Here is a 14,250-nt window from a genome sequence, read left to right as displayed (position 1 = left end):
TTCCTAATTTTTCAGTGAATATTTGTCATGATTAAGCAGTTTTGTTTGATAAAATTTCTAGCATAAGTATAATTCGGCTAGTAGATTATTGGAAGAAGTGTTCAATAGATAAAAAGAAAAGAAACATGTCTTTACTTTGTGAAGACAAAATGGCGGCGGGGAAAAAAAATAGAGGGTTGCTGTAGGAGAGTTGGTTGCCAAATTTTCGCCAAAAAATCGCCAAGTTACCATAATGTAAAGATCAACCCCAAATTGGAGTAGTGGATTCACCAAACTGTGTTTTGTGTGACTCCAATCAACCTGTGATTTTTGAACATTTAAATAAATCTATTGCACTTTCTTGGTATGAGAACATTGTTTAAAAGTACTGGAGAGCCTTGAACTAATGGCTTAAGATCTAATGTTTGGCATTTGTAATTAAAAATATCTTTATTAAAATATGTACTTTAATGCACAGATAGTTTAAACAACTGTTTTTAAGCGACCTGGAATTACTTTGGGATTGAGATAATTGCTGGTCACTCCCAAGGTAATTATAACTTAACATCCTTTTGGTACAACTCTAATATACGCCCTAATTTCACCAAATGTGGCGATATGTGTTCTGCGCTGGTTTTTGGCGCGATTGCGTGTTCTATGGCAACCCTGTTGACGTTGAAAAATCTTTTGCTGGAGCTCGTTGGTTCGCCTCTGTGTCTGAGAAGATGGGAGAGAAAGATAAAATGGTAGTTGTTGAATTGAAGTTCGGCAAAAGGAAATATGATTGTGGCTATCCTGTTGAGGGGTAGTGGGTATTTGGAAGTGTGGAAAGAGGGTCTGGAAGATTATTTTTAATGGCAGTGCATGATAGAAGTAGGGATTTGTAATTTTATTTATTTGTGAACCGTAGTATAAATTTTCTGGATAGTGTGTCTGGCTGTCATGTAAATACAATAGTGATTACGTGGCAGCATGAAATTTATATTTCTGCTATTCGAAAACTCATTAATTCATGGTAAGTGCATTTTATTTTATCCTTGTTCTCATTTTGTAGAATGTTATGTTCATTGGTTCTTTAGTATGAATTTCTGTCGTTATTGTTGTTTTTTTAAATTGTTTGAAATTTATTTTAGTTTATTTTGTTGTTTAGTGTCTAGACTGTACGATTCGTAGATGTTTTTTAAAGTTGAAACAGAACGCTGTGTACATGGTATTATTTGAAATTTATTGTTGTTATGTTATTTTATTAAAGCGAGGAGTGCGTAGATTCCTTCCTTGCCTAAATTGTGCAATTCGTAGAATTTTTTTAAAGTTTAAACAGGATGCTGTGTTCATGGTATTCTTTGAAATATATTGTTGTTATGTTAATTTATTAAAGCGAGGTGTGTGTAGTTTGTAGATTCGTTCGTTACCTACATTGCGCAATTTGTAGATGTTTTTTCAAGTTAAAACATGTCGCTGTGTACATGGATTCTTGTCAAATATTTTTGGTTAGAAACTTTACGTTTTTGCTATCTAAATTTTTTGTTTTTGTTTCGGATTTTTAGCTAAATTGTGTGTTCAAAACATAGTTTTTGCATGTGCGAAAACCACGTTTTTGGAGACATTTTAGGCTAAAAGTTCAAAATGTAGACAAAAAATTTAGATAGTAATATGGCAGCGTGGGCGACTTGAGGGCGCATATCAGAGTAGTTCCATCCTTTTTTATGTAAATAGAGTAAATTGTTTAGGTTCTTACTTATTAACCCTCTGAACACCATGACCGGATTTATCCAATCATGAGATTTTTTTTTTTTTTTTTCTGTTTTGTTATATATTAGCTTATAATTTAAGATATTTTGCTTTCTTACTTTCATTAATGATATAAATGCCATCTTTATGAATGAAGGGTTATGAAAATAGATTCTAAAATAGGTAAATATACGGGTTTTCATCCGCAGAGAACCCGTTGGCGCCGTTGCATTCTTACTCGCCAAACTCGCGGTTCATCGACGATGAGCCGAGCCGTAAACGTGATTTTTAGTGCATGTAAATTCAAGTTAGCAGATAAAACAATATATTAAGCATATGGTAGTAAAGATTCACAGATAATATGCATGTAGATGTAAAACTAAACGGTTAAACGTGATATACGAAAATAAATTTGTATTAAATTCAAGTTAGCACAGAAAGGAATATATTATTAAGCATAATTCCAGTTAACACAGAAAACAATATATTCCTTACACCAGCAGGGGTTTGCTAATTTTGATGACCATGGTGATGCATCAAACTATTCTGTCATCTTAGATAATCAATAATATTTTTTTATTTCAATTTAATCATCTATTTATGTCACACCTGCCATCCTCTGAAAGGTTATTGTTAGAAAAGCATTAACAATATATTATCTTGTTAAAATTTTACGCCATAAAAATTGATTTATTCTCATAATTTTGGATGACAATAACCAATAATAAAAATAAAAGCATTACTTAATTATTTTAAATTCACATGCACATTTTTGCGGTCTACGAAATCAAATTATTTTAGACTTTGGAAACCTCATGGTTCTTAGAGCTGTTAATAATTAAGAACACAACGTGAACAGCCGTGTTACAAATTAGCATTCACCCCTCCTTTCATCCCGAACCGAGAACCGGCATCTATCTACGAAAATGTTTCTATTCTATCTATTCGTTGTCAAAAATTCAGAAAAAATAATAATAAATAAGAGGAGAATAATATAAATCTGCAAATGCGAACAACGACAGTGTTAATTCAACAAAATACACGCAAGAGGAATGGTTGCAAACTTCGAACAAGCGAATAGGATAAATCTGATGGGTTACCAAGTTTGAACTATTATCGCCAAAGTTGGCGATGTTTACATTTACCGGGTTCTCTGCAGAAGTGCTTCCAAATATACATATTTAGCTAATAAAGGCTCTTTAAATACAGGTCTTCATGACAGATCCAAAAACTCGGGCCACTCAGAGAGTTCACCTTAGTAGACATCAGTAAATTTTCAGAATATTTTAAACAGAGGCAACCATACACATAGCAATTCTCCAGTTTTAATGTGAAATAGTGCCTTTTTTTCCATGTGTTCATTTTATTGTAATCCAGATTCAAAATTTTTTGTTCGTACAAATGTCATATGTGGCCCGGGATACATATGGTCTCTAAATGTGGCGATATTTTCTGTTGGATGGTTTAGTTGAGATTTTATTTATATGGCAACCCATTTTATGTGGAAAGTTTTGTGAGGAATTTGTTTGTATTTTGTTATGGTGTTTATTTGGTTATGTGTTGAATAATGGCATATAGTTCCATGAAGGAAGTTGTGGAGATATATCAGCACATGTTTCAAAGTGTGTTCAAGCTACATTTAGTTCAAGAAGATATGTTGTTGGAATTATTAATGAAGTATTTGTTCATGGTTGCCTTTATGCTGACAGAAGTGTGGGCAGTTTTTATGGGATACAGAATTTTTGAAGAACTTTACATGTGAGAAGTGCGGGTCTGATATGAAGATTTGGAAGAAAAATTGTGTTTCTGATGGTTTTTGTCTTTGATTTGCAGAAAAATTGTTGAGGGTAAAGAATGTGGTTCTTGGCGAAGTTTTTGATTTAGATCCTGATTTTCCTGCAGTAAGTTGATTTTAGAAGAAATTTTGGTGAAAATTTACTCTACCCTTTGGTGAATTGTTTCTTTTTTGATGCCAAGATTAGCATCAGGAAGAATCAGCACCAATTTCAAGATGACCGCTACACAAAACCAAAGACTTGCACAAATTTGGTATCCATGTACACATCGACCTATTTTAACTTAAAAAAATCAGAGAATTGCACAAAATAGACATTGCGCACTGCCTTAACTTTGTCCATATACACATCAATCTGTTTTTACTTAAACAAAATCAGGAAGCTAAAACAAAGTTAAAACTATCATGGTAACCAGAAAAAATTCGCCCCTGTCTTAACACACAGAGACAATCAAATAACCAAAAAATATGCAGAGAGGAATAAATACACAAAATACATATTTCCTAACATAAAAAGATTAACCAACAAATCTTTAAAAAAATTAACACACAGACGAATTAATAAATGAAACATCAATATTTTAACATAACTTTTTGGCTCTAGTGTAGAATTGGGTGCCCCTTCGAGTAGCGATAAGTGTTTTTTTAATTTTGGCGATGAAACCTCATTTCTCTTTACCATGATAGTTTTAACTTTGTTTTAGCTTCTTGATTTTTTTACATGATAATAAATTGATGTGTACATGGACAAATTTAAGGCAGTGCGCAATGCCTAGTTTGTGCAATTCTGGGATTTTTTTTTAAGTGAAAACAGATCGATGTGTATATGGGCACACAGTTTTTGCAGTTCTTTGACTCCTTATTTAGTTTTGTATAGAGGCCACCTTGAAATTCTGCCTTCTTGGTGTCAAAAAAGAATCGTAAAAACACAAGGGGAACCCAGTTGTAAACATTTACCAACTTTCTTTCAAGTGCGTACATTTAGTCTCCCCACCAACATATCCTCCATCCTCCAGGTAAGCAATTCAATTAAATTTTTCATTGTTTTGGGTCATTCATATGTATCGGCAATTAAACTCGCTTTCATGTAAAAATCAAATGTCTTTATTCCATTATCCAATCCATACAAAAACTCCATATTCACAATTTCATCACAATCCAACTCATCAACATTCATCCTTTTAGTCACCTCAGACGTACTCAAATGATGGTAACCACAGCAAAATAATAGCAAGTTCAAAATACAAGAGCATACCAAGCACATGCAACCAAATACAGCAATTGAAAAGAATGGCAAGAACCAAAATAAGGATCAATACGAAAGGATTACTATTACAAAAAAAAAAGCCAAAATCTAAATTTATCACAACATGTTTGGCAATATTCACAGAAATAACCCCTTTTTAATGACAAAAACTTTTAAAAAAATTTGTTTTCTCGAAGGCTAGTTTTTCCAACATGATCAAGATTAGGGTTACTGGAAAACCCATTTCACGCAGCGGGCTTCCAGATTTCACGAACAACCAATACCTCTTTGCTGATTTTTTGAGATAAAAACCAAGGTGTACCGTATAGTAAAGATTAGCTGAAATTTTTATTGTAACATTTAAAATTTTGAATCGTAGAAAGATATCTGATATAGCTAAGTTGTGGTATTTTGGTTCACATGCTTTGTGTGACTGGCGTGGTTTTGTTAATGAAAGTATATTGGGTTATATATGCGATATGTCTGTTTGAAATTAATATTTTGTTTTTTTGGGAACTATTTCGAATGGTAAGTGAATTTCCTTTTTTTATTCTTTTAATTTTGTAGAGAGTTAGTTTAATTGTTGCATATTTTTAATTTTGTGTTAGTTTTAAAATTTTTGAAATTATTTGTGTTGAAATTGTTTGGAAAATGTTGCTGTTATTTTAGTTTAAATTTGTCGTCAAACATTTTTGGTGAGAAACTTCATGCTTTTACTTATCTTTCTTTCTTTTTTTTCTTTTTTTTTTTTTTTTTAATTTCGGACTTTTAATTTAAATTGTGTGCAAAAACCACGTTTTTCAAACATTTTAGGTTTTAAGTTTGAAATGAAAACAAAAAATTTAGGTGAGTAAAATCGTGGAATTTCTCGCCAAAAGTGTTTCGCCAACCTGGTCCATATATGACAGTAGTTACACAAATTTATTAGGTATGTAAAAGATTTACTCTGCAGAATGTTAATTGTTTAAAATTTTTGTTATATTTATCAGCATTATTTATTGCTTTATCATCCACTGTGAATGGATGAATACTGAGCAAATATATCAATTCCTACATATATCCTTCATTTTTATAGTTTCTGTCCTTCTTACTTAGGCCAACAGAGGTTTTCGTGGCTGCTGTTTTGGGGAATTTTACATAAATTTCATTATTTCATATTTTTGAGCCTTCTTAATATAAAACAGATATTTTTCATGGTATGCAGTTAGTCAGTGTTTTCTTTTGCATTATGCATGTTTTAAGCGCAGTTTTAAATTTTGCAGTGTAGCAATGATTCTGCATAATTGTTCAATAAAGTCTGAATTGTTGCTGCCTTCTTCAGAGCATCTACTGGTTTCTTCTGAATCATTTGTTTCTGAATGCTTTAGTTTGCTAAATGGTTTAGTTTAGTAGTTTTTCTTTCTCTCCCTTTTTTTTCCTGTATAGTGGTCAATTTCTTTTTAATTGCCTCAGATATTCTTTGATTTATGTCTATGTAGTTTTTGTACGAATAATTCTAGGTGCGTGCTTCAAGTATTTGCTTAGGAGGCCTCTAAAGGAGAAAAGTGATTAAGTCTTGCTCCTAACTAGAGATGTTAACATGCACTAGAAGAACTTAAGAACTAGTGAAAGTTAAGAGGAAATTTATTAAACTGTATATTCCTTGCTCTTCAAAGTAAATGTTTAAGATTGAGCATGGGTTGCAAAGTGTAATCATAACTACAAAGTTTATTTTTCTTACTTAAAAGTTAGCAAAAACTTGTTTGACACATTTATAGAATACAAGTTAGAAATGATAAATTATCAAGCATAAATACTGTAAAACAGTGCTGACAAGAAATTGTCCCAGTGCACAAGAATTGCATTGCAAGTAGGGAACTTAATTTGGTACACTTCTGTAAATTGTTTTTAATGCAGCAGAAGAAAGCTTCATATTTACTGCTAATAACTGTAATAGCTGATAACTGAAACAAAAGTAAAGGAATGGAAAATAATTAAATCATTGTTAATGGCAAAGATCTTTGCAAAATGTGTAAAACTCAAACCCAGTGTTGATTTGCAAAAAATTAAAAAAAGAGAAAACTTGTAATAAATTTTGACTTGATAAATAAGAATGATGTTTCGCAATGTAAGTGGCTCAAAGTTGTTTTTTTATTATTATTTCTTACAGTTTAATGAAGCATTATTTTGATTATAAAAGGAAAATGTCACTGGAACATACATTAAACCTTTTAAAAAAAGAAAAAAAGAAACCTGCAGAATATCTTGTAGAAATGTAGGCCTACAAAATCAGTTATATATTACATAGGTAATTGGTAATGGTAACTAATATATTATTTTAGGGAATATAGATAATTGTTATCATCTATTCTCTCTTAATATTTTTTCAGAAATAAAAATATGTCATTTTATTTTTCATTCTGTAAATAATGTAAATGTTTTTAGATTTACAAGTTTTTAATATTTAGATTACAGCTCCTAAGATGTACTGGTAGCAGTTATTGGAAAATTCCAGTATGACATACCTGATATGGTTTTTAATAAGTAGCCTTCTGATGTATTGTAGTGTGAGTGATAAATGTTTACAGCAAGGTAATAATTTTTTTTATTGAAATGTTTCTTTTTACTATTTATTTCATAAAAATATTTTAAGTCATATGCCGTATTTAAATTGCTATTAATTTTAAATTGAAAAAGTGCTTTTGTGTTTCATAAATTACAATGACAAATTTAGTTTTAAGTTCGTTTCAGAGCATTTTGTTGCTAAAGACTTCTGTAATCAAAAGGCCATGATCTTAATTTAATTTGTGTTCTCATTTCTAAGTTATGTTTTCATCTTTTTAAGATAGCTTTAGCTTTATTTGTAACTTTCTGCTTCTGTTATTCATTCACATACCTGTATTCTGAAAAATAGAATACCATTCCTTTTAATTTTATTTTAAAAATCTTTTATTCAAATTTCAGAACTTATTCTTTTTATAGTTGACTCAAATTTAGTTCTGCACTGAAGCAAAGTATATGCTTTCTGATGTTATAAAATCTCATATGAAACATGTTTCAAATGTAGTTTTTGCTTTCTCTTGTTATTAAATGGAATATGCACTTTAAAATGCAGTTCTGTTAATTTTGGAAGTCGTATGGACAAAGTGGTCTGTGTTTATTCATAGCTTAACAGAGGCAGGGAAAATATATTTCAGGGTGCCCCTTCGTGAAAATTGGCCATTTTTTCGTGCCATTCCTGTTTACGTGCAATGCCCTCTTAAGTAAAATAGCATCCAAAACATAGTGCAATAAAACGTAATAAAAACATAAAGTTATAATTTCAGTAAACTGCATTTTAAATCAAAATAAAATGAGAGACTAACATAAAAATGGAAATAAATGTTATCTAATTTTCACAGTGCAAAAAGGAAGTATCAGCTTATCTTATTTAGAAATTTCTGCGTCTTTGGTGTGTGGCACACAAAATTCCTTAATGGCATCCAACAACTGTTTAAAATTATCTGAACTAGAAGTTCAGATAATTTTAAACAGTTTTTGAATTTATGTGGGGATGGTAGTATACAGATAATGTATACTACCGTCGCCACATAAATTCACAAAAGTAAGTATTAAAAATATCCTCCGGGACTGTCGGGAGCATTTCTTTTGAAAATCCCTTTTTATGGCACCCCACATACTTTTGATGGTGTTGATATGAGCTCCAATTTCCAGATCCTTAAATGTCACTGCATAATTTACTGAGCGGACAGCGAAGCCATTTAAACTTTCATTTTCACACCAGTCGATCAATGCTTTCTTTCCCATTCGTTCCAAATCGTACAGAAACTTCAGATTAATCTTACCCCCAGAAGCCATTTTATGGTGGAAAGCACACAATAAGCAACGTACTTCCTAACCATTCATTCAAATTTCAGAAATAAGTAAATAAGCCCCGAGAAATATTCTGCCAACAATCAAAATTAATGCAGTTATGCATTACAACTAATCACGTCGTGATAGAGTTTCCAAAACATACGCTGTAAAATACCATAAATGAAACAACAAATTTGGTGATAATCTAAGGGGTACCCAAAAATGTAGATTATCCCAGGGCCATTATAAAAAAAAATTATGTTAAAAAAATTAAGCTTTTAATGGAAAGTCTACTCTTCTTTTTTAAAGAGCAGTTACTATTAAAAATATTTTATTAATTTATTCATAGAATGTTTGTTGTATATAGATTTTAAAAACATTGAACACTGTAGTAACTCTTTTCATGAAATATTTTTGCATACCATAATAATGGAAATAATATACACTGGCAGAACGAAATTAAAGAACAGCTATAAAAACTCATGGAATTTGAATGATTTTGCAACTAAAAATGTAGAACTTGTAAAGGACTTTTATTGTGTCATGCCTAACATATTTTCAAATAGCCGAATAGCCTGTTTCTTCAAAAAAAAAAAATAAATGTAAGAATAACATAGTAAATGTAATATAAATTGTTGTAGGCTAAAGTTGGTATTACAGCATTCTACAGACCAGAGCTTAAATTGCGCCAGAGCCCGGCTCCAGTACTTTGTAGTTTTGGGGATAAATCATAATTCTAGTCGGAGCTCACCGGAGCCCTAAATAAGAAGGCTCCAGCACTTCTTTTATGTAACTGAACAACAACTGTAATAGAAATTTGATCTCAAAAATGTTATTTTTCGAAATAAAATTGTATCACAAATCGCTTATTAAATTTTAATTTATCTCTTTACATTTTACTTCATTTTAATTATTTGATTACTTTAATCTTTAATAATTGTGACAGATATAAAATATTAATTAAATAATAATTAATTAATTTGGTAATAATTAACTATTTAATTTTTAAATTGTTAAAGATTTTAATAGCCATTTTATGTATTTATTTACTTTTGTTCCTTTTTGCTGATGGTCTTTCATAGGGCTCCATCACTTCTAATATTAGAAATTAAGCCCTGACATATAGAAAAATATAAATAAAGTATGTGATAACCCTTGATCAAAATGCCTACTTTATGGCAATTTTCCATGCTGCGTATAATCAATCAAGTTTTACTTACCTTTCCTGTAGCTTAATGCAACTGTGAAAAACCGGGAGCTTGCTCCATATTGGGCAAGAGGAGCAGGGGGAGCAGACTGGCCATTATAGCTTGTAGTGGTATTTGAATCCACACGAACACTCGGCTTATTTCACTCCTTATTAGGCTGAAGGAGAAAGGTCTGGTACTGTGTTAGGTCTGCATCATTAAATCTAAGCACCCTCAGGCAAAGACTTTAGACAGAGGGTCCAGCAACGAAGCCTTTGTTAGCAACTCCTCGACATTACGATCCTTCTAACAGGAAGATCTGTCTGTGATTATGTCAACAGATCTGTGTATAAGATTGTCTAGGAGTTTCTAAGTGTATTCATGATGAATATCACCTTGAAGTTTCTGAAGAGTGCTAGGTCGGAGGGCTACAATGATGCAAGTCAGATTATAGTGCGTCCCACACATTTTGTTGGATTTAAATATGGAGGATATGCCTGCTATTCCATCTGCTGGATTCCTTCGTCCTAACAGTATTCTATTCCTTGTGCATCGTTACAATGAAGAGCATTTTGGTCTGTTAAGAGGACAGAACAAGACTCGCCAGGAAATAGAACTTGGCTTAAGTCCATGGTATTTCAGTCATGGTGATCTCTGCACCTGCAAATGAACACTGTCTGAGTTAGTGGTATGCAAATCATGAGTTTCCTTGCATACAGCTCTCTTTTATGCAGCTTACGACTCATGGCATATTTGGGTAGTCATGTTCTTGTAGCTGCAGCAAACTCCCTTACAATATGGGTGGATGTCAGTTGTCCATTTCTTTCAGCAGTCATTGCCAAATAAGTGTGCTGAGAGTCTGTAGTAGCATGTTTCTGAACTTGGCCCTGGTTGTCTGCATACATCAACAGTGTCAGTCACATCTGTTTCCAGATTCTTGACTACTTTTACGTATTTACAGGCATACATCAGTGATTATCTTGCTTCTGTTCTCATAATTGCATTTCATTTCTCACAATCCACATCTGCTTTGTACAGAACCCTAAGATTTACAATGAAATTCTGTTTCCATATGCTATTTTTTGTTTCCATATGGACTCATTTTTTGCCCTATTAAAATAACTAGACTCAGAAGGAGATTTGAAATAAATATTTGCATTGTAACTTGTATAATTATATACAAGTGTACTTGTGTAATATTTGTGTAATGCTTGTATTTGAGTAATACTTGTGTCATATTTGCATTGTAACAAATGCACAGCTGATGTTTTACAGGAACAGTAAACAAACAATCTTCATACTTCATTATCTAGCTAATATAAAATATTTAAGTAGAATTTAAAGTAAATACTGCTGGAATGCACAAAGCAATCCTAATCTAAGCTTTGGTTCAGGTTTCAAAGTATGCAACTAACACTTCTAGCAAAAGGCTAAAGTCAGTTTATGTAATTCTAAGAGCTGGCCCAAGAAATAGCACAAAGGTCTGCGTCACTACCTAAAACTCATTTCCTAATTTCAAGAACTCTGTTCTTATATGGACTAATATGCATCCTGGTGGTAGACAATGAAAGTAGAAAAGACAGTAATGATAAAAATAAGATAATGAATTGATTAGCATAAAACCTTACATCCTTGATGACATGTTTCACCTTCCACATATGAAAATTTTATACAGCTGTTCAGTCGATGCTTGAAATTAGTATCTAAAGTGCCCTCTTCCACTCCTTTCCAAACATGTCAAATGGACAGGGGCAAAAAGTTATATATTTCTGTGTAACTTGGAATATGTGATAACATTGGCTTTGAGCTGCCACCAACTACCTTTCATTGGACTTCACTTAATAATAGAAAATATCTTTTTATAGCTGTTCCTTTAATTTTTCCTGTCAGTGTAATTAACCTACAAAATATTGCACAAGGTCTTTTCTCAACAGCTACCTTTTTAAAGATTCTGTACATTAAAACTACTTCTAGTACTATTTCCTTCAGAAAAAGAAATGCCAAAATATGTGTTATGATCATCAGAATATGACAAGTTTTCAAGCTTGCAGACTGTCTCATCAAAATTTGAGTATCTTATAGTGGAGTGGATGGGGGTTCTCTGCTTTTTACCAGCATATATAACTGAATGTTTGTTATTTTCCTTATTCCTCATAAAGATCGATTTTGTACGTTTCAAGCCATCTCTGGTTCTATTCATTTTCTTCTATAGATTTTTGATAAGTTCTTAACTTCAGGCAAAATATTATCTTTTAAAGGTACTTTTTAAGTACCAGGCAACATATGGTGCCAAACATAAATGTTAGCTTAAAATCTAACTAGACATAAGATTGGCAATCTTAATGATATGTACCATCCTTTTTCACAAAGCTGCATGTATCACTAAGCTTTAAATGAAGAGTAAATATGAAAAACAAAGGCAATTGAATAATTTCACAAATAAAAATGAATGTAATTATTATAGTCAGCAGTTGCCCAAAATTCATTCTTAGTTACAGTCAACAGAATCCTCCTGGCGTGAGCCATTGACTCTTGAAATAAATAAATTGAGTAGCAGTTAGAAAAGAAATGCGCTAACTACAAGCCGGTATTTGTTTTCTAAACCTTTCTATCATATTCCAGAAATTTATCTGAAAACGAAAATTGTTTTGTAAAAATTGTAAGAAACACTGAAATGAAAAGAATTTTGTAATTTATTCAGTTGAATATCAACTGTATCAAAGTAGTGTTAATATATCAAACCTAAGCATTATATTTATTTTAGAAAAGGTATAAAATGAAAGTACTTCTGAGGTCTATTCAATACATTTCGAGCCAATTTTCTTATATTTATATAAGAAACTTTCATAATCAGATAAGATATTTTACTTTATGTCTGAAATGCACTGCTGAAATTTTACATACTAAACGTACACTTTGTGATATTCAAGTTAATAACAAATTAGAAGACTTATTTTTTCATAATTTTTAGCTTCAAAATTCCTTCTTTCTTTCATTTAGCTTTTTTATCGTAAACTACATTTTCGTTATATTCATAAACATCTGAATTATCATGTTTCTGGCATTTGATATTTCTTAAGCTATCTGAATAATCAAGCTTTTACTGTATCCAGGGTCAAAAACGTCTCAGTATTAATTGAAGTCACACTTTGTAGTTCAGCTACTCACTCATTTTTATAATTATATTATTGAAGATATCCAACATTGAATTTGTTTCATATTCTGCATTTAAAGCAATCAGTTGTATGGATGTAAAAATTAAGAGAAATTATACATTCATGCTATTGAATACTTTAATATTACAGAATTAAGGAACCTACACAGCTTTATTTCATCTACATTTAAACAAATATATTAGTGCTTTTTATTTAGCTGTATTTAAAAATTTTCCTGTCTTTGTATGCAAATAGTGAAAAAAGTTTGTGTGAAAATGTTTTGTCTAATAAATCATGTATTAGTAAGTAATGAAATTTATTATTTACTTTTAAATAAGTGGCTCACATTGCACTATTAAAAGTTACATAATCATGAATTTTAACTTAACAGATTTCATGTACAAATACCAAGATTGTAATCTGTATTACCTCACATATCTGGTATGTAATTGAAACTTGCCAGCACATTAGATGCAAAAAAACTGGCTAAAAATGCAATGCTTAAAAAATTTCCAAACCTTTTATAATTATTTGGTAATGCAACTTCACACCTGTATGGTAACAATGTATAGCAATAAAGGTAAGAATAAACATCTTATTTGCCAAATCTTTTATGCTATGCATGGCTTTGTTTAGGTTTATTACACATGTCCTGTGATTTTCAAGATGGATGAATTTTCCAAACAATTTAAGAGTAAATTTTGTCTAAAATTTTGGAAAAATGTTTATGGAGACTCATGATTATGTATTCTTATGTAGTAGTTTTAGATGTATACTATTGGACATTATTGAACATATTCAGTCAGATGTGGGGAGACTTTAATATTGATTTTGATCAAGCTCTGGAAAGTTTCTTATATGCCATAGCAATGATGATAAAATGATACCCAAAGGAAAAACAATATCTTTCAAAATTTTAAGTTCATTTCCCAAAATGGCAGAGGAGCATATGTTAATTGTATGGCAGACAAAGGTGTAAAACGCTTCACCCTTTTGTTATATGAATCAGCATAAGTGTGTGTATGGGGGGGGTAAGGGTGCAGCAGTGGTGAAAAATGTTCTTTAGTTTCTTCTGCCCTTTCCTATACATCTTCCTCTTCCAAATTTTTAGCTCACTCAAATCTTATAAGTTAACTGCCCTTAAATGTATTTGTCTAATTCTTTACCTTTCCAATCAGTATCCAAATCAGGCACTTTGGAAAATACCACCTTTCCCCCTTTTAACATCAACATGTTCAATCTTTGTCAAATGCTGAAATTTTCACAAAATGCTTTAACTCTACATTGCATGAGTTTTTATTTCAGTGCTAAAAAAATACATGC

At 31.4% G+C, this 14,250-nt stretch overlaps 1 protein-coding gene across 5 annotated transcripts in view; it reads left to right on the top strand.

Moving 5' to 3' along the window:
• The window catches only part of LOC118188463 (uncharacterized), a 301,229-nt gene that overhangs the window by 120,072 nt on the left and 166,907 nt on the right, over positions 1 to 14,250 (top strand). For all 5 annotated transcript variants that reach the window (XM_085806957.1, XM_085806954.1, XM_085806953.1 and 2 more), the window contains exon 2: positions 7,199 to 7,322. In XM_085806957.1, the coding sequence (XP_085663083.1) occupies positions 7,247 to 7,322 (76 nt within the window). In that variant the 5' untranslated portion in view covers positions 7,199 to 7,246. The remainder of the gene's footprint in view (positions 1 to 7,198; positions 7,323 to 14,250) is intronic.

The sequence above is a fragment of the Stegodyphus dumicola genome, chromosome X1 (genome assembly GCF_044657685.1).
Source record: "Stegodyphus dumicola isolate Sdum_Otavi_A_Nest chromosome X1, ASM4465768v1".
NCBI lineage: Eukaryota > Metazoa > Arthropoda > Arachnida > Araneae > Eresidae > Stegodyphus > Stegodyphus dumicola.
The sequence above is the reverse complement of the archived record's forward strand: the minus strand, read 5'-3'. Positions and strand labels throughout refer to the sequence as shown.